At 45.5% G+C, this 21362-nt stretch overlaps 3 protein-coding genes across 3 annotated transcripts in view; 1 reads left to right on the top strand and 2 right to left on the bottom strand.

The window, feature by feature from the left end:
• Positions 1-21362, bottom strand: part of LOC144486836 (uncharacterized) — an 80942-nt gene that overhangs the window by 49147 nt on the left and 10433 nt on the right. Inside the window, exons 4-5 of the mRNA XM_078204858.1 lie at positions 17874-17884; positions 17352-17467 (exon numbers count right to left, since the gene is read on the bottom strand). Of these exons, the coding sequence (XP_078060984.1) occupies positions 17352-17467; positions 17874-17884 (127 nt within the window). The remainder of the gene's footprint in view (positions 1-17351; positions 17468-17873; positions 17885-21362) is intronic.
• LOC144486834 (uncharacterized) lies at positions 6442-8760 on the top strand. Its single transcript, XM_078204857.1, has 2 exons — positions 6442-6579; positions 8154-8760. The coding sequence occupies exons 1-2, from the start codon at positions 6442-6444 to the stop codon at positions 8724-8726; spliced, it is 711 nt and encodes a 236-aa protein (XP_078060983.1). The 3' UTR covers positions 8727-8760.
• On the bottom strand, positions 18679-19052 carry LOC144486832 (cytochrome c oxidase subunit 7C, mitochondrial-like). Its single transcript, XM_078204855.1, has one exon. It carries the CDS (start codon positions 19008-19010, stop codon positions 18816-18818), a length of 195 nt encoding a protein of 64 aa, XP_078060981.1. The 5' UTR covers positions 19011-19052; the 3' UTR covers positions 18679-18815.

Consider the following 21362-nt stretch of genomic DNA (forward strand, 5'->3'; position numbering starts at 1 on the left):
CCTCAACAGAGGAAAAAAGTCAGAGAGAACATGATTCAGACCTGGATATGATTAACAGCATCGATAAGTGTAGAATCCAAACCTTGCAGTCGTTTGTGAACTTGCTGGTGTGTTAGCAGGTTAGAAATCATAGAAATCATAGAAACCCTACAGTGCAGAAGGAGGCCATTCAGCCCATCGAGTCTGCACCGACCACAATCCCAACCAGGCCCTACCCCCACATATTTACCCGCTAATCCCACTAACCTACGCATCTCAGGGGCAATTTTTTTAACCTGGCCAATCAACCTAACCCGCACATCTTTGGACTGTGAGAGGAAACCGGAGCACCCGGAGGAAACCCACGCAGACACAGGGAGAACGTGCAAACTCCACACAGACAGTGACCCGAGCCGGGAATCGAACCCGGGACCCTGGAGCTGTGAAGCAGCAGTGCTAACCACTGTGCTACCGTGCTACCGTTAGATGACTGAATAAATCCCTTTCCACAGACGTTACATGTGAACGGCCTCTCCCCAGTGTGAACTCACTGGTGGTTCAATAGGTTGGGTGAAAGAGTGAATCCCTTCCCACATACGGAGCAAGTGAATGGCCCTTCCTCACTGTGAACCTGCTGGTGTGTCAGAAGGTTGTATGAACGGGTGAATCCCTTCCCACATTCAGAGCAGGTGAACGGTCGATCCCCTGTATGGAGCTGCTGGTGTATCAGAAGGTTGGATGAATTAATGAATCCCTTCCCAGGGATTCTGAGCAGGTGAAGGGCCTCTCCCCAGTGTGAATTCTCTGGTGGTTCAGTTGGGCAGGTGGGCGGCTGAATCCCTTCCCCCACACACAGCAGGTGAATGGCCTCTCCCCAGTGTGAGTATATTGGTGCATTAACAGATCCTTTTTGTTTTTAAAGCCCTTCTCACAGTCAGAACAATTAAAAAGTTTGTTATCAGAGTGAACAAGTTGATGTGTCTGCAGGTGGGATGACTGAATGAATCCTTTCCCACACACAGAGCAGGTGAACGGTCTCTCCCCAGTGTGAATGCATTGGTGTGTCAGCAGATCTTTTTTGCATTTAAAACTCTTCTCAGTCAGAACATGGAAACAGTCTCTCATCAGTGTGAACAAGTTGATGTGTCACAATGTGGGATGAGCGAGTGAATCCCTTCCCACACACAGGGCAGGTGAACAGCCTCTCCCCAGTGTGAACCCGTTGGTGAGTCAGAAGGTTGTATGAATGGGTGAATCCCTTCCCACAAACGGAGGAGGTGAACGGTCTCTCCCCAGTGTGACTACAGCAATGAACTTCCAGTTGTGATGGGAAACCGAATCCTTTCCCGCACTCCACACATTTCCACGGTTTCTCCATGGTGCTGGTGCCCTTGTGTTTCTCCAGGTTGGATGATCAGTTGAAACCTCGTCCACACACACAACATACACGTAGTTTCACCCTGCTGTGAATTGTGTGATGTTCTTTCAGACTGTTAAAGATCTTTCCTCAGTCAGTTCACTGGAACACTCTCAATCGGGTGTGTGTTTGTTTCACTGCTTTTCCGGTCACACTGATGTTTAAAATCTTTAAACAGACAGAAGAGTCAAACATTTCTCCTCCCATATTCAAAGACCAATGATATTCAGCTCCGAATGAACAAAATGACTTTGCGAGTCATGATGTTCGGTTTGAGTTTTCTGTCTGCCAATCCTCCACTTCCAATATCCTGTAAAAAAAATTTGGAAAAGTCATCAGCGTCAGTCCGGGATAGAAATTCTGAACAGACAATTCTAGTTTCTCTGGGACATTTTTTCCTCTCTTGTTCCCCAAAATCTGTAAATCCCTGTCCCACACACTCTCCCTCCTCCCTGGGCTGAAATCCAAACCCATCTCAATGGGTGAGGGTGTGACGTCACAATGGAATGGGTGAGGGTTCCAGATGAGCTGAGACAGGGCTGGAGTCGGGCGATGGCACTGACATGTGGCCCGGTGGCACAGTGGTTAGTGCAGCTGCCTAACAGCGCCAGGGACCCGGGTTCAATTCCAGCCTCGGGTCGCTGTGAGGAATTTGCACATTCTCCCTGTGTCTGTGTGGGTTTTCTCCAGGTGCTCCGGTTTCCTCCCACAGTCCAAAGATCTGCAGGTTAGACGGATTGGCCATGATAAATTAAATTAACCCTTGGCATCAGCAGGATTGTATTCTGTAACTTGATTTTAGAACATAGAGAACATAGAAAAACAATGGAATACATAGACATAGAACAGTACAGCACAGAACAGGCCCTTCGGCCCACGATGTTGTGCCGAGCTTTATCTGAAACCAAGATCAAGCTATCCCACTCCCTATCATCCTGGTGTGCTCCATGTGTCTATCCAATAACCGCTTAAATGTTCCTAAAGTGTCTGACTCCACTATCACTGCAGGCAGTCCATTCCACACCACAACCACTCTCTGCGTAAAGAACCTACCTCTGATATCCTTCCTATATCTCCCACCACGAACCCTATAGTTATGCCCCCTTGTAATAGCTCCATTCACCCGAGGAAATAGTCTTTGAACGTTCACTCTATCTATCCCCTTCATCATTTTATAAACCTCTATTAAGTCCCCCCTCAGCCTCCTCCGCTCCAGAGAGAACAGCCCCACCTCCCTCAACCTTTCCTCATAAGACCTACCCTCCAAACCAGGCAGCATCCTGGTAAATCTCCTCTGCACTCTTTCCAGCGCTTCCACATCCTTCTTATAGTGAGCTGACCAGAACTGCACACAATATTCCAAATGTGGTCTCACCAAGGTTCTGTACAGTTGCAGCATAACCCTACGGCTCTTAAACTCCAACCCCCTGTTAATAAAAGCTAACACACTATCGGCCTTCTTCACAGCTCTATCCACTTGAGTGGCAACCTTTAGAGATCTGTGGATATGGACCCCAAGATCTCTCTGTTCCTCCACAGTCTTCAGAACCCTACCTTTGACCCTGTAATCCACATTTAAATTAGTCCTACCAAAATGAATCACCTCACAATTATCATGGAATGGGTGAGGGTGTGACGTCACAATGGAATGGGTGAGGGTGTGACGTCACAATGGAATGGGTGAGGGTGTGACGTCACAATGGAATGGGTGAGGGTGTGACGTCACAATGGAATGGGTGAGGGTGTGACGTCACAATGGAATGGGTGTGGGTGTGACGTCAGAATGGAATGGGTGAGGGTTCCAGATGAGCTGAGACTGGGCTGGAGTCGGGCGATGGCACTGACATGTGGCCCGGTGGCACAGTGGTTAGTGCAGCTGCTTAACAGCACCAGGGACCCGGGTTCAATTCCAGCCTCGGGTCGCTGTCTGTGCAGAGTTTCTACATTCTCCCCGTGTCTGTGTGGGTTTCCTCCGGGTGTTCCGGTTTCCTTCCACAGTCCAAAGATGTGCTGGTTAGACGGATTGGCCATCATAAATTGCCACTTGGTATCAGGGGGATTAACAGGTAAATATGTGGATAAGGCCTGGATGGGATTGTTGTCGGTGCAGGCTCGATGGGCTGAATGGCCTCCTTCTACACTGTATTTTATTATTCATTCTTATAAATTAATTACTTCTTTGAATGAAGGTGGTCTTGATGATGATGTGGACGTGGCTGGAAGCTCATCTTGGGATGAACTATTTCACCCTGGTTGTGAACAGCCTGGTTCAGCCTCAGACAGTTGCCAGGAGGAGAGATAAAGTTGTTGGCGAGGGAGTGGAGTTTGTAGTGGGGACTGAACACAATGGGTTCAGTCTTCCCAGTATTTATATGAAATAAATTTCTGTTCTTTCAGTACTGGATGTCAGACAAGTCCGGATGGTGTGTGGGTTGGAGAGGAACTTGGAGCTGATGCTGTTCACAGGGTTTGGAAATTCTGTCAAAGTTCCTGTTGAGTTGTAGATGTATAAAATCTCTCTCCTCACTTCCGGCCTCCTACTTCCCTCTGTTTCCACTCAGAGTGTGGAGATGCCGGCGTTGAACTGGGGTAAGCACAGAAAGAAGTCTCACAACACCAGGTTAAAGTCCAACAGGTTTATTTGGTAGCACAAGCCTTTCGGAGCGCTGCTCCTTCATCAGGTGAGTGGGAGTTCTGTTCACAAACAGGGCACAAAGACACAAACTCAATTTACAAGATAATGGTTGGAATGCGAGTCTTTACAGGAAATCAAATCTTAAAGGTACAGACAATGTGAGTGGAGAGAGGGTTAAGCACAGGTTAAATAGATGTGTATTGTCTCCAGCCTGGACAGTTAGTGAGGTTTTGCAAGCCCAGGCAAGTCGTGGGGGTTACAGATCGTGTGACATGAACCCAAGATCCCAGTTGAGGCCGTCCTCATGTGTGATTGACAGATCCATGCTCACTGCTTCCTGCCCTGGACGCAGAGTGCTGAAACTTTCCATGCAGGCGGCCAGACAGATAAATGTCTACATTACTGGAGTAAAAATGTGTGGAATATACAGACCGAATTCACTTCATTCCCTTCAGTTGCTGCAAGTCCCCAATTTCCCCCAGAATGAGAAAAGAAATGGAAAGGGGGAAACATTGATTTCCTCCCAGATGTTGTCCAGAGGAGGAAGTTTCACTCTGAAGCTCATTGGACCACATCCACATTGTGACGTCACAATAGAGCCCTGCCTGAATCAGCCAATAGGAGTCACTCTGCTCCGCGGTGATGTCTCCGGGTTCCAGTGCGCAGGCCCGGGCGCGCGGACCCGGGAGCCCCGCCCCCACCCATTGTTCCCCCTCCCCTTACACCTCCTTGAGTCAAGGTTTCCAGGCAACCGGCTGATGGCTCCGGCCAGAACGAGAAGCTGCTCGGTGATCTCCCCCTCCCCCTGGCCCGGGACTGCGCATGTGCGGGGGAGAGGGAAAGCTGCGCATGTGCGGGGGAGAACCCACCCTCTGATCGTCATGCTGAGGTGTTGACCAATGGGAAGAGTTGGAGGACCGGAAGGATTCTGGTCTTCCGGCCAATCTGAGCGCAGGCTTTGTGTGAATGAAGATTGATCTTCAGACTGACTGAAACTTCCTCCTGTCGCTAATATCTGTGAGTAACACACTTTCTTTTCTCCCCCTTTCCATTTCTTTTCTCATTCTGGGGGAAATTGGGGACTTGCAGCATCTGAAGGGAAAGGAAGTGAATCCAGGGAGGGTGCAGACTCTGGAAAGGTTGGCCCAGGTCTCTCTCTCTCTCTCTTAAACCAGAAAATGATCCATTTCTGCCCACTGTTTGCTGTTTGCCAATCTTCTATCCACGCCAATATGTCATCCCCGCAGCATGAATTTTTATTTGCTGCAATAACCTTTGATGTGGCACCTCATCAAATGTCTTCTGGAAATCTAAGTACAGCGCATCCACTGGTTTCCCTTTATCCAATTCCCGATGGGGAATTTTAGAAAATTGACCGACACATCAACTATCTCACTCTGTTAAGACCCGAGAATGAAGCCCAGCAGGACCCGAGGACTCATCAGCCCACAGCTCCAACAGTTTGCTGAGGACCACTTCCCTGGGAATTGTGCTTTTTCAGAGTTCATCCCACACTTCTGTTTTCTGATTTCCAGTTGTTTCTGAGTTTTAACTGTATCCTCTATTGTGAACACCGAGGCAAAATACTTGTTCAATTCATCTCCCAGCTCCTTATTTTTCATTATCAATTCCTGGACTCACTTTCTATTAAACAGTTAAGAAATGAGGTAGAGCAAGTGACTGAAGTGTCAGTCAGGGAGCACTATTGGGAGCACCAATAGTTTCAAAATAGTTCTGGAAAAAGATAAGACAGGTCCACAGATCAAGGCCCAGTTTATGGAGCAGGGCCACTTTTGTGGGCATTAGGCAGGATCTAGCAGATGTCGATTAGGTGAGTTTGTTTGAAGGGAAAGGAATGACTGGCAAATGGGAGGTTTTAAAAGTGTGATAAAGAGTCCAGGGGAAGTATATTCCTGTCAGGATGAAGGGAAAGAATGGTAAATTTAGGGATCCCTGGCTGACAAGGGACATTGAGGCTCTGGTCAGGTAAAAGAAGGAAGCAGACATTGGGTTTAGACAATCGGGGACAAGTGAATCACTCGATGTCTCTTAAAAGTGTAAGAGAACACTTAAGAGGGTATGATATGGATCTGGCAGGTAAAGTTAAAGAAAATTTAACTTTAACACAGTCCAAAGATGTGTGGGTTAGGTTGATTGGCCATGCTAAAATTGTCCCTTAGTGTCCTGAGATGCGTAGGTTAGAGGAATTAGCGGGTAAATATGTCGGGATATGGGGGTAGGGCCTGGGTGGGATTGTGGTCGGTGCAGATTCGATGGGCCAAATGGCCTCTTTCTGCACTGTATGGATTCTATGAAAATCCCAAGAGGTTCTATCGCGATATTAAGAGTAAAAGGGTGGCTAGAGAGAGAGAGAATAGGTCCCCTTAAAAATCAGCATGGCTATCTGAGGATGGAGTCACAGGAGATGGGTGCGATTTTTAATGAATATTTCTCCTTGGTGTTTCCTGAGGAGAACATGATGGATGCTGAAGAAATAAGAGAAAGAAGCTGTGATGTCTTGGACCACATGCATATTACTCGGGAGGAGGTATCTGCAGCCTTAAAGTGCATTAAGGTGGATAAATCCCCTGGGTCTGATCAATTATATCTTCAGATCTTGTGGGAGGCTCAGGAAGGAATTACAGAGCCCCTTGCAGAGATATTTGTTTCATCTCTTTCTCCTGGTGAAGTTCTGGAAGAATAGAACATGTTAATGTTGTTCTGTTGTTTAAGAAGCGTAGCAAAGAGAAGCCTGAGGATTATAGGCCGGTAGTCTGACATCAGTGGTGGGTAAGTTACTGGAGGGGATTGTGAAGGACAGAATCTACCAACATTTGGATTCTGACGGTGTGATTAGGGATAGTCAGCACCGCTTTGTGCACGGGAAGTCATGTCTGACAAATCTTTTATTGTTTTCCGAAGAGGTAATCCAGAGGATGGATGAGCAGGGCCACTTTTGTGGGCATTAGGCAGGATCGAGCAGATGTTGATTAGGTGAGTTTGTTTGAAGGGAAAGGAATGACTGGCAAATGGAAGGTTTTAAAAGTGTGATATCAAGAATCCAGGGCAGTATATTCCTGTTAAGATGCAGGGAAAGAATGGTAAATTTAGGGATCTCTGGCAGACAAGGGACATTGAGGCTCTGGTCAGGTAAAAGAAGGAAGCATACATTGGGTTTAAAGATTAAAGAAAATTCCAAGAGGTTCTATAGCTATATTAAGAGTAAAAGGGTGGCTAGAGAGAGAATAGATCCCCTTAAAAATCAGTATGGCCATCTGTGTGTGGAGACACAGGAGATGGGTGAGATTTTTAATGAATACTTCTCCTCTGTGTTTACTGCGGAGAGCACCATGGGTGCGAAAGAAATAAGGGAAACAAGTGGTGATGTCTTGGGCACACGCATGTTACTTGGGAGGAGGTATCTGCAGCCTTATAAAAGCAAATTACTGCGGATGCTGGAATCTGAAACCAAGAGAGAAAATGCTGGAAAATCTCAGCAGGTCTGGCAGCATCTGTAAGGAGAGAAAAGAGCTGATGTTTCTTGTCTCGATGACCCTTTGTCAAAGCTCTGAAACATCAGTTCTTTTCTCTCCATACAGATGCTGCCAGACCTGCTGAGAATGGGGAGAGAGTGTGTGGGATGGAGATTGACAGCTTTTGGGGAATGAGAGAGGAAAGAATGTTCCATAGAAATTGTCTGTTCTGAATTTCTATCCTGTACTGACACTGATGACTTTTGTAAACTCATTTTACAGGATATTGAAAGAGGAATCACAGGCTGAAATCTCAAACGTCACGTCTAGATCTGACAGTCATATTCCTTGGGAGCTGAATATCATCGGACTTTGAATCTAGAAGGAGAAATGATTGTCCGGTCTGTTGATTTGAAAAGATTTCAAACATCAGTGTGACTGGAAAAGCAGCAACACACTGCCACACTCGAGTGAGAGTGTTCCAGTGCACTGACTAAAGAGCTTTAACCAGTTACACAGTCTGAATAAACATCACAACATTCACAGCGGGGAGAGACTGTACTCGTGTTCTGTGTGTGGACAAAGTTTCAACTAATTGTCCACCCAAGAGAGCGGCAAGGACACCTGCACCATGGAGAAACCATGGAAGTGTGCGGACTGTGGGAAAAGATACGGATACCCATCTGAGCTCGAAGCGCATTGGCGCAGCCATACGGGGGAGAGGCCGTTCACCTGCTCTCAGTGTGGGGAGGGATTCAGTGATTCATCCGGCCAGCAAAGACACCAGCGAGTTCACACTGGGGAGAGACCGTTCACCTGCTCTCAGTGTGGGCAGGGATTCACTCAGTCATCCAACCTGCGGACTCACCAGCGAGTTCACACTGGGGACAGACCATTCACTTGTTCTCAGTGTGGGAAGGGATTCAGTAATTCATCAGGCCTGCGAAGACACCAGCGAGTTCACACTGGGGAGAGACCATTTACCTGCTCTCAGTGTGGGAATGGATTCACTCAGTTATCCAGTCTGCGGACACACGAGCGAGTTCACACTGGGGAGAAACCATTTATGTGCTCTCAGTGTGGGAAGGGATTCACTGACCTCTCAAACCTCTGCACACACCAGCGAGTTCACACTGGGGAGAGGCCATTCACCTGCTCTGTGTGTGGGAAGAGATTCAGAGTTTCATCCCACCTGCTGAGACACCAACAAGTTCACGAGTGATTCCAGAGGTTGGATTCTGCTGTTACTGTTTCTGCTCTCAATTACACCCAGGACTGCATTTTGTTCATTCTCACAGTTGGTCAATGGGGAGGGTCGGAGGGTTTCTTTCTGTTGGACTGGTCGGTCTCACAACTTTGCCTCCAGTGGGCTGATGCTCCTTGAGTCTTGTTGCGAATACCTGGTTTCAAATTTCACACAGATCACAGAGTGACAGGGTGTGAGGAAGTTCAGAGATATTTAGGCAGCATTTCTGTTTGAAACCCCCCAAACGCCCATCCAATTTCCTTTGTAATTGTTTATTGTCTCCACTTCCTCCACCCTCGTAGGCAGCGAGTTCCAGGTCATTACCATTCGCTGCATCAAAATATTCTTCCTCACATCACCCCCCCCCCTCAACTGCATCTCTGATCCAAAACCTTAAATCTGTCTCCCCCTCATCCTTGTCCCATCAGCTAATGGGAACAGCTTTTCTTTGTCCACCTTATCTAAACCTGTCAGAATCTTGTCACCTCTATCAAATCTCCCCTCAACCTCCTTTGCTCCAAGGGGAACAACCCCAGCCTGACATTGACAATAAAGAACAAACTAACAGAATATGTTACTACCTGAAATCAAATGGGAATGTTTAATTTCTGTTTTAAAGATATTGTGAATATATTGTCCTGGACAATAAAGAAATTGGAATAACTCATCTTGGGTGTGGTTGAATGGAATATATCAATCTGGTATCCATCTACATTCTCCCTCTCTAACAGCACTGTGGGTGTACTTACACCTGAGGCATTGTAGCAGTTCAGGAAGGCAGTGTTGGGTTGACCACGGCCGAGGCAGCTACATACAGCCACATATTCTGTTATAATTGAAGGACAGCAGATTGAATGTGAGGCATAATGGGACTGGACTATCTTGACCACATTCCTGTAACTTCTCAGTTTCTGCAATCATGGACCATTAAAGCTGCTTAGCAGGGTCCCAACAGAGGACCTGGTGAGAATATTGACTCAGAATGAGTTCAAATTAAACTTATTCCAGGACCGGCTGGTGTTCAGCGGCTGAGAGACCTGAATCTGTAAAAAAGGGGTCCGACCAATCAACAAACAGTGGTAGGTAGTTGGTTAAGAAGTTAAAAAGCGTTCTGAGGCATTGCTTAACCTATCGTCAATTTGTGATAAGAACTGTGAGGGACTTGTGACCCGATATTTGGTGAAGTGATGGTATTCTCCAAGTAGCACTGGTCTGAAAAGCAGATCTCTGAGAGTAGATTCTAACAGTTATAATCCTATCCACGCATGGCCAGTGAAAAACCAGAGCTCGAGTGGGGACCGGACAGGTCTCTTACCTGCCATTTGGAAACTAAGAACAAGAAGCTTATCGATAAAATGATTAGAGAATAGAAACAACGTTTCGATTCTGGATGACACTTTGTAAGAAGCTCATCCAGACTCAAAACATTGGCTCTATTCTCTCTCCAAAGATGCTGTCAGACCTGCTGAGATCTTCCAGCATTTTCTGTTTTCGTTTCAGATTCCAGCATCCGCAGTATTTTACTTTTATGATAATTTGATTAGTTCTGATTGGAATCCCCACGACCCTCCCGCAAAACAGAGGGAGTGGTGGCAAAGGGAGAAAAAATAAGGATGATAAAGTCTGGGTTCTGATTCTCGAGCCCATGTAGAATTAACAAAATGAGTGAACCAGTTTATAAAGAACAGAAGTTAATCATCCCTCACAATAACTGATCAAATTAAAATAATTAGGTTGATGAATAGAACAAAAAAATTAATGGATGCAGTTTAACATCAAGTTTGTTTTGTTCTTAGGGAAGTTTTTTAAACTTGTAAGAAGGGACTCGCATACTGTTAAAGGTTTAGATGGGGTAGAGTTTGTAAAATGTGTTCAGGAGAATTTTCTGCATCAGTATATAGAGGTGCCAACTAGAGAGGATGCGATATTGGATCTCCTATTGGGAAATGAGTTAGGGCAGGTGATGGATGTGAGTGTGAGGGAACACTTTGGATCCAGTGATCATAATGCCATTAGTTTCAACCTGATCGTGGATAAGGATAGATCTGGTCCTCGGGTTGAAGCTCTGAACTGGAAAAAGGCCAAATTTGATAAATGAGAAGGGATCTGGGAAGTGTGGATTGGCACAGGCTGTTCTCTGGTAAGGATGTAAATGGAAAGTGGGAGGCCTTCAAAGGAGAAATTTTGAGAGTGCAGAGTTTGTATGTTCCTGTCAGGATTAAAGGCAAAGTAAATAGGAATAAGGAACCTTGGTTCTCGAGGGAGATTGTAACACTGATTAAGAGGAAGAGAGAGTTGTATGAAATGTACAGGCAGCAAGGAACACATCAGATGCTCGAGGAGTATAAAAAGTGCAAGAAGCTACTTAAGAGGGAAATCAGGAGGGCTAAAAGAAGACATGAGGTTGCTTTGGCAGACAGAGTGAAGGAAATCCAAAGAGCTTCTATAGGTATGTTAGGAGCAAAAGGATAGGGATAAAATTGGTCCTCTTGAAGACCAGAGTGGTAGACTGTGTATGGAACCAAAAGAGATGGGGGAGATACTAAATGGTTTTTTTGCATCCGTATTTACTGAGGAAACGGACATGGAGTCTACGGAAATAGGGCAAACTGGTAGGGAGGTCATGGAACCTTTACAGATTAAAGGGGAGGAAGTGCTTGCTGTCTTGAGGCAAATCAGAGTGGATAAATCCCCAGGACCGGTCAGGGTATTCCCACGGACCTTGAGGGAAGCTAGTGTTGAACTTGCAGGGGCCCTGGCAGACATATTTAAAATGTCAGTATTCACGGGGGAGGTGCCGGATGATTGGAGGGTGGCTCATGTTGTTCCGTTGTTTAAAAAAGGTTCCAAAAGAAATCCGGGAAATTATAGGCCAGTAAGTTTGATGTCGGTGGGCAAATTATTGGAAGGTGTGATAAGGGATAGGATCTACAAATATTTGGATAGACAGGGACTTATTAGGGAGAGTCAACATGGCTTTGTGCGTGGAAGGTCATGTTTGACCAATCTATTAGAGTTTTTCGAGGAGGTTACCAGGAAAGTGGATGAAGGGAAGGCGGTGGATGTTGTCGACCTGGATTTCAGCAAGGCCTTTGACAAGGTCCCTCATGGGAGGTTAGTTAGGAAGGTTCAGTCGCGTGGTATACATGGGGAGGTAGTAAATTGGATTAGACACTGGCTCAATGGAAGAACGTGATGTGGAGATGCCGGCTCAATGGAAGAAGCCAGAGAGTGGTTGTGGAGAATTGCTTCTCTGAGTGGAGGCCTGTGACTAGTGGTGTGCCGCAGGGATCGGTGTTGGGTCCATTGTTGTTTGTCATCTATATCAATGATCTGGATGATAATGTGGTAAATTGGATCAGCAAGTTTGCTGATGATACAAAGATTGGAGGTGTAGTGGACAGTGAGGAAGGTTTTCAAAGCTTGCAGAGGGATTTGGACCAACTAGAAAAATGGGCTGAAAAATGGCAAATGGAATTTAACGCAGACAAGTGTGAGATATTGCACATTGGAAGGACAAACCAAAGTAGAACGTACAGGGTAAGTGGTAGGACTCTGAAGAGTGCAGTTGAACAGAGGGATCTGGGAATACAGGTACAGAATTCTCTAAAAGTGACGTCAAGGGTGGATAGGGTCGTAAAGAGTGCCTTTGGTACATTGGCCTTTATAAATCGGAGTATCGAGTATAAAAGTTGGAGTGTTATGGTAAGGTTATACAAGGCATTGGTGCGGCCGAATTTGGAGTATTGTGTACAGTTTTGGTCACCTAGTTACAGGAAGGATGTAAATAAGGTTGAAAGAGTGCAGAGAAGGTTCACAAGGATGTTGCCGGGACTTGAGAAGCTGAGTTACAGAAAGAGATTGAATGGGTTGGGACTTTATTCCCTGGAGCGTAGAAGATTGAGGGGAGATTTGATAGAGGTGTATAAGATTTTGACGGGTATAGATAGAGTGAATGCAAGCAGGCTTTTTCCGCTGAGGCTCGGGGAGAAAAAAACCAGAGGGCATGGGTTAAGGGTGAAAGAATAGTTTAAAGGGAATATTAGGGGGGGGCTTCTTCCCGCAGAGAGTGGTGGCAGTGTGGAATGAGCTGCCGGATAAAGTGGTAAATTTAACATTTAACTTTTAACATTCAAGAAAAACTTGGACGGGCTCATGGATGAGAGGGGTGTGGAGGGATATGGTCCAAGTGCAGGTCAGTGGGACTAGGCAAAAAATGGTTCGGCACAGACAAGAAGGGCCAAAAGGCCTGTTTCTGAGCTGTAATTTTCTATGGTTCTATGGTTGTGTAAAGTGATGTAATTGTGTGCCAAGTTTTTGCTGCTCACTCTCCACCCCTTTAGGTTCTGTAGAAAAGTTAACCCTTTCAGCAGACAGTTCATTTGTTTTTAAATCACCCGAAAACTCGTGTCTATTTTAGTTCATAATTGAAGATTTATGGGAATTGGCTAAGATGGGCTTTCAGCATTTTTAAAGTATAAAAAAGTGGTCTTGAGAAGCCAACTTGGTAGAGAGAGGTGGAGGGAGATATGTTTACAGAGAGGTGTGGAGAGCTGTTGGTTTTACAAGTTATCCATGTTTTTGGAGCGGTCACGTCATGTCCTGGTCTGAGAGGGATGGAGAGAAGTCTGTTCAATTGTTAAAGTTAAACTTTCTCTATTAACTGTTAATCGACACTTTGCTTTTTATCTTTCTGACTTGTTACATTTTTAATGGTTAACAAACTTTCTGATTTCACCATTTAAAGCTTGCTTTCTTTCTTGCCACATGGTTAAGTCACTGGAACCTGGTGTGATTTACGATTAGGGAGGTTATTGTAAACAAGAGAACCCCCATAAATCTTCATTCACATAAATCAAAGTTCTTACAAATGGAATGCTATCCTTTATTACGAAAGAAATTGAACATAGAAGTAAAGATGTTCTGCTTCAGTTATACAGGGCATTGCTGAGACTGCATCTTGAACACTGGGTGTAGCTTTGTCTCCTATTTAAGAAATGATACAAATGCATTGAAAGTGGTTCAGAGGAGGTTTAATAGATTGTTTCCCAATTCTTGACCCTCACAGGATGAATTTTGTCTGATTTTCTTTGTTTTCAGCTCTGATAAAGGGTCATCCTGACTCCAAATGTTGCCTCCATTCTCTCTTTACAGATGCTGTCAGACTTGCTGAGATTGTCCAGCATTTCCTGTGTCTGTTTCAGATTCCAGCAACAGCAGAATTTTGCCTTCATACCAATTCTTTTGGATAAGGACATCAAAAGTATTGGGTGTAGAACGAGAATGTGGAACTCAACACAAAAAGATCAGCCATGATCTAAATAAATGGTGGAGCAGACTCAAAGGGCCAAATGGCTACTTCTGCTCTGATGTTGAATGTTGGTCACAAATTCCTGAGGATTGTGTAACAAGGCTGGAAGATTCGCCTTGCTTGTGTTAGTGGGAAAATGTCCAGGAGAACCATCACTGTGAAGGACAGTTCTGGGATTAAAGGTTGCCAGACTGGAAAAGGAAATAAACACTCGGGGAGTGAAGAATCACTTTGGACTGGTTTTTGGAAAATTTTGGAGACAGAGTAAAATATAACCGTTGAGTGGGATATTTGATTGTGTTAAGAGTAAAAGGGCAAAGTTCAATTTTACAGTTTAAGGGCAATGTTCCCTACAAAGAACAGTATTTAGTCATTGTTGCTTCCAGTTTGTTGGAATAAATGTCAAAAAACTTGAAGTTTTGTCATGTGATTCTTTAATTTATTCACTGGGTTTAAATTCACTTTTTAAATTATTGAATGTCACAGAAATTCTAACAGTTCATTTAAAGCCACAAGTTTCGATTCCCATTTGAGCCTGGGGTACCTTTCTGTCTCTCTATTGCTCGTGTCAATGACAGCCAGGTGACGGAGCTGAGGGCTGAATTTAGCTGAGAATAATGGGGCCTACGCCCCAGTTGGGAAACTGCCATGGGTGTCGCACTAATAGAGAGACAGGAAGGTGCTGGAGGACTGAGTGGGAAATGGGCCTCCAACCAATTGTTATATCGGTCACTCAGAGCTAAAGAGAAACCCGTCTCTTTAAATACATAAACAGGGAAAAGGCTGCAATGAAATCTGCCCTTCTAACCTGCACAGAAGCAGGAGGCTGAGATTGACAGGCTGCAGGAGGAGTCCATTCAGCCCATTGTGCCTCTGCTATCTCTTTGAAAGGACTCTGATTCATCCAACTGCTCTGTTCTTTCCCCACAGCCCTGCAAATTCTTCCCTTTCAAGTCTTTACCCTTTGGAAAGATTCTATTTAATCTGTTTTCAGGCAGATCAGAACAACTCACTGTGTCAAAAAATAACACAAAATCTCATCTCCCCCTCTGGCTCCTTTGCCAATTACCTTAGAGGGACTCACTTTCTGTTAAAGAGCCTGCCAACCCCTCTCACCCACTTTCCCTAAAGTGCATCAATCTCAGCAGGAAAAATCCAGAAAAATCAAATATTTTTACTGATAAAAGTTTATTAATGAAACAGAATATGGTTAAAACAAACAGAAAATGACTTGAGGATCAAAGACAACCAGAGTAAAGGATGTTCACAATGTTCTGGACACAAATGGTTTCTCTTTAATTCATCTGTAGCCTGTTCCCTGCCCTCTTTGTGGAACACCTCCGCTCAGTCCACAAGCATGACCCTGACCTTCAGCTTGCTATTAGAATTCACCACCTTGCTCTCACACTCACATTTCTGTCCTCGGCCTGCTGCAATGTTCCGGAGAAGCCCAACACAAGCTGGACAAACAGCCCCTCATCTTCCGATGAGGCACTTTACAGCCTTCTGGACTCAACATTGAGTTCAACAACTTCACACCCTGAACTCTCTCCTCCATTTTGATGGGTTTTTTTGCTGAGTGCCAGTCTGTATCTTGTTTTCATGTTTTTTTGCTTCCAGACAGAGCTGTCCTTTATTCTGCCATTAACACTTACTCTGGACCAATGCTTTGTTTCTTTACCACAACCATTACCTCTCCCTTTGCCTTTTGTTCCAGCATATTTTTGTCATTTAATTTCACCCACCCTCGAACCAATCCCTGACTTTCCCTTTTGTTCTACCTGCCCCTCCCCTCTTTCTCACCAGCATCAAACCCATCACATTTCTCCCTCGCTTTCTTTCTGAAGTCGAGTTACATTGGACATAAAAGGTTATCTCTGTTTCTCTCTCCAGAGATGCTACCAGACTGGCTTTGATTTTCTAGTTTTTTCTGTATTTATTTTAGATCGACCAGTAGTCGTAGGAAAAATTTATGATCAAGGATAAAATAAATGTCCTTCATTAGTTTTGTGGATCATTTCAGTGGAAATGTGCTCTCCCAGGTTCAAAGAGCATCAGCCCACTGGAGGCAAAGTTGTGAGACTGGCCAGTCCAGCAGAAAGAAACCCTCCGACCCTCCCACTTCACCAACTGTCCGAATGAACATGGTTCAGTCCTGGATGTGATTAACAGCAGCAATAACAGCAGAATCCAACCCCTGTCATCACTTGTGAACTCGCTGGTGTCTCTGTAGGTGGGATAACTGAGTGAATGCATTCCCACACACACAGCAGGTGAATGGCCTCTTCCCTGTGTGAACTCGCTGGTGTACCCGCAGTGTGAACGATGTTTTAAATCTCTTTGAGCAGTGAGAGCAGCTGAACGCTCTCTCCTCAGTGTGAATGCGCTGGTGGGACACCAGTTCTCCAGAGCTTTCGAAGCCACTTCCACAGTCAGAACATTTAAAGGATCTATCCTGCGTGTGAGTGACATTGTGTCTCAGCAGGCTGGATAACTGAATGTATCCCTTCCCACACCCGGAGCAGGTGAATGACCTCTCGCCGGTGTGAACTGCCTGGTGTTTCCGCAGGTTGTATGACATTCTAAATCTCTTTGTGCAGACAGAGCAGCTGAACGGTCTCTCCTCAGTGTGAATGCGCTGGTGAATCATCAGATCCCGAGAGCTTTTGAAGCTACTCCCACAGTCAGAACATTTAAAGGGTCTCACATTGGTGTGAGTGAACTTGTGTCTCAGCAGGTGGGATGAATGAATGAATCCCTTCCCACACACAGAGCAGGTGAACGGTTTCTCCCCGGTGTGAACTCGCTGGTGCGTTAGCAGGTCGGATGAATTTCTAAACCTCTTTGTGCAGTGAGAGCAGCTGAACGGTCTCTCCTCAGTGTGAATGCGCTCGTGGTCTCTCAGTTCCACAGCACGTTTGAAATCGCTTCCACAGTCAGAGCATTTAAAGGGTCTCTCATTGCTGTGAGTGACTTTGTGTGCGCGCAGACTGGATAAATGAGTGAATTCCTTCTCACACACAGAGCAGGTAAATGGTCTCTCCCCAGTGTGAATTCCTTGGTGTATCCGCAGTTTGGATGACATTTTAAACCTCTTTGAGCAGTGAGAGCAGCTGAACGGTCTCTCCTCAGTGTGAATGCGCTGGTGGGATACCAGTTCACCAGAGCTTTTGAATCTGCTCCCACAGTCAGAGCATTTAAAGGGTCTCTCCTGGGTGTGAGTGACTTTGTGTGCACATAGGCTGGATAAATGAGCGAATCCCTTCCCACAGTCAGAGCACCTGAATGGCCTCTCCCCTGTGTGAACTCGTTGGTGTCTCTGCAGATTAGGTAAGTGAGTGAATCGCTTCCCACACACAAAGCAGGTGAATGGCCTCTCCCCAGTGTGACTGCGTTGATGAATCTCCAGCTGAGATGGGGATATGAATCCCTTCCCACAGTCTCCACATTTCCACGGTTTCTCCATGGTGCTGATGTCCTTGTAACTCTCCAGGTTAAACAATCAGTTAAATCTCACACAGAACACAGGTACAGTCTCTCCCGCTGTGAATGCTGCGATGTGTTTTCAGGCTGTGTAACTGGTTAAAGCTCTTTCCACAGTCATTACACTGGAATGCGCTCACTTGGGTGTGGGCATGTTTCAGTGCTTTTCCACTCTCACTCATGCTTAAAATCTTTTGAAGATGACAGAACAGAGAAACATTTCTCTTCTGGATTCAAAGGTAGATGATATTCAGGTTCTATCAAATTGAGTGACTTTGTCAGTTCTTGACATGACGTTTGGCTTGAGATTTTTGACTGTAAATCCTCACCTCCTGATAGCCTGTAATATAAATTTACAACAGACATCACAGTTCGTATAAGATAGAAATTCAGAACACATCATTTTAGTTTCTATAACGCATTCTTTCCTCGCATATTCCCCAAAAGCTGTGAATCTCCATCCTACACACTCTCCCTCCATTCTCACTCTGCTGTATCTAATATTCACCCTCCCAATTCTCCTGAAGGTGCTGATTGAGGCTGATTGACAGATCCATGCTCACGGCTTCCTGCCCTGAATACAGAGAGCTGGAAATCTCCATGCAGGCTGCCAGACAGATATATGTCTAAACGACTGAACTAAAAATGTATAGAATATACAGACTGGATTCACTTCCTTTCCCTTCAGTTGCTGCAAGTCAGCAATTTCCCCCAGAATGAGAAAAGAAATGGAAAGGGGGAACACAGAGGAGGAAGTTTCACTCTGAAGCTCATTGGCCAACTTCCGCATTGTGACATCACAATAGAGCCCTGCCTGAATCAGCCAATAGGAATCACTCTGCTCCGCGGTGACGTCGCTGGGTTCCAGTGCGCAGGCCCGGGCGCGCGGACCCGGGAGCCCCGCCCCCACCCATTGTTCCCCTCCCCCTGCACCACATCGAGCCAAGGTTTCCAGGCAACCGGCTGGCGGCTCCGGCCAGAGCGAGAAGCCGCTCGGTGATCTCCCCCTCCCCCCTCGCTCTCCGGCGGCTGCGGCTCCAAAAAGAGATCGAGAGCGACCGCTGGCGGCAGCCGCACTGCGCCTGCTCCGGACAGCTCGGCTCAGCACCACTCTCTGCGCCTGCTCCGGACAGCTTTTTTTTAAATTTGTTATACTTTTATTTACAAGAACATCTCACTGGAAGGATTGACAGCACAAACTCATGAGGATTTAAGCTGCTCAGCAGATAATGCATGACAGTTGAGATAGAATTCCATTGAATAATGTAGTCTCACTTCTTGAGCATTTGGTGCCAGACTAACAGGAATGGAGCAGAAAAGCCAGAGCCAAAGAATACTGCCATCATTGCCAACAGTCGCCACTTGTTCTCCACCGAAAACGGCAAGTTCTTTCCTGGGCCTTCCTCATAGTGCGACCGGCGGATCAGCGAGGTGCTGAAGTTACGGACCGTGCGTGCCCACAACATGGCTCCCGATTACAATCACTGGAAGCTTCTTCCCCGCTCAACCGGCAGCGCTCTCTGCGCCTGCGTGCTGGGCTGCCAGCTGAGGGAGTGGGGGAGGGGACTTTGCAAAATCTCTTCCCATCATTTTCTTCCAAGTCCCGCAGTTTGATTTGAAACAGAACAGCTTCTGTTTGTAGCCTCACCACAGACTCAAACTTCACCACAGACTCAAACTTCACCACAGACTCAAACTTCACACACAGACTCAAACTTCACACACAGACTCAAACTTCACACACAGACTCAAACTTCACACAGACTCAAACTTCACCACAGACTCAAACTTCACACACAGACTCAAACTTCACCACAGACTCAAACTTCACCACAGACTCAAACTTCACACACAGACTCAAACTTCACCACAGACTCAAACTTCACCACAGACTCAAACTTCACCACAGACTCAAACTTCACACACAGACTCAAACTTCACACACAGACTCAAACTTCACACACAGACTCAAACTTCACCACAGACTCAAACTTCACCACAGACTCAAACTTCACACACAGACTCAAACTTCACCACAGACTCAAACTTCACCACAGACTCAAACTTCACCACAGACTCAAACTTCACACACAGACTCAAACTTCACACACAGACTCAAACTTCACACACAGACTCAAACTTCACCACAGACTCAAACTTCACACACAGACTCAAACTTCACCACAGACTCAAACTTCACACACAGACTCAAACTTCACACACAGACTCAAACTTCACCACAGACTCAAACTTCACCACAGACTCAAACTTCACACACAGACTCAAACTTCACACACAGACTCAAACTTCACCACAGACTCAAACTTCACCACAGACTCAAACTTCACACACAGACTCAAACTTCACACACAGACTCAAACTTCACACACAGACCCAAACTTCACACACAGACTCAAACTTCACACACAGACTCAAACTTCACACACAGACTCAAACTTCACCACAGACTCAAACTTCACACACAGACTCAAACTTCACCACAGACTCAAACTTCACCACAGACTCAAACTTCACACACAGACTCAAACTTCACACACAGACTCAAACTTCACCACAGACTCAAACTTCACACACAGACTCAAACTTCACCACAGACTCAAACTTCACACACAGACTCAAACTTCACACACAGACTCAAACTTCACCACAGACTCAAACTTCACCACAGACTCAAACTTCACACACAGACTCAAACTTCACACACAGACTCAAACTTCACCACAGACTCAAACTTCACCACAGACTCAAACTTCACCACAGACTCAAACTTCACACACAGACTCAAACTTCACACACAGACTCAAACTTCACCACAGACTCAAACTTCACCACAGACTCAAACTTCACCACAGACTCAAACTTCACCACAGACTCAAACTTCACCACAGACTCAAACTTCACACACAGACTCAAACTTCACACACAGACTCAAACCTCCTCCTCTGGACAACATCTGTGAGGAAAACACTTTATTTCTGCCCCTGAGAATGAGAGAGACAGAAATACTCTGGAACCAAATATTAGAGCCAAATATACTGAGGGGGAAATGTTTGTGATTTTGTGGAACCTGTTTTTATTGTCTGAGTTTTTAAAGTGTAATTTATCTTGTCTATTCAAATACCGTTTCTCTCTTTGCATGATTTAGTGATGCTGATTTTAGATAAATTTCTAAAGTAAAAGTTTTTTAAATGTGAAACGGTGTCCTTCAATATTCCATTGGACTTTTCTGGAAATATGTTTACTTTTTAGGTTAATAACGACAGATATATGTCTTCTGTTGATAGAAGGTACATCTCGGTATATTTTTGTTTCAGTAATAAGATTCATGTATTGTTAGTTTTATTCTTGTTATATAATATAAAATCACAGAATCCCTACAGTACAGAAGGATGCCATTCAGCCCATCGAGCCTGCACTGACAACAATCCCACCCAAGCCCTATCCCCGTCACCCCAAATATTTACCCTGCAAATGCCCCTGAAACTAGGGTCAATTTAGCATGGCCAATCAACCCAACCCGTACATCTTTGGAGTGTGGGGGTAAACCGGAGCACACGGAGGAAACCCACGCAGACACGTGGAGAATGTGCAGACTCCGCACAGACAGTGACCCAAACCAGGAATCAAACCCGGGTCCCTGGAGCTGTGAGGCCACAGTGCTAACCACTGTGCTACCGTGCTGCCCTGCATATGTAGCTTTGTTATACATTTCCAGTCAAAGTGACATTCCAGTTCAGAAGGAATCAATTTGAAATCTTGAGTCCATGTCAACTGTTTTTTGGAGAAATTCACTCAGT

The sequence above is a fragment of the Mustelus asterias genome, unplaced genomic scaffold, assembly GCF_964213995.1.
Source record: "Mustelus asterias unplaced genomic scaffold, sMusAst1.hap1.1 HAP1_SCAFFOLD_481, whole genome shotgun sequence".
In the NCBI taxonomy this organism is placed as follows: Eukaryota; Metazoa; Chordata; class Chondrichthyes; order Carcharhiniformes; family Triakidae; genus Mustelus; species Mustelus asterias.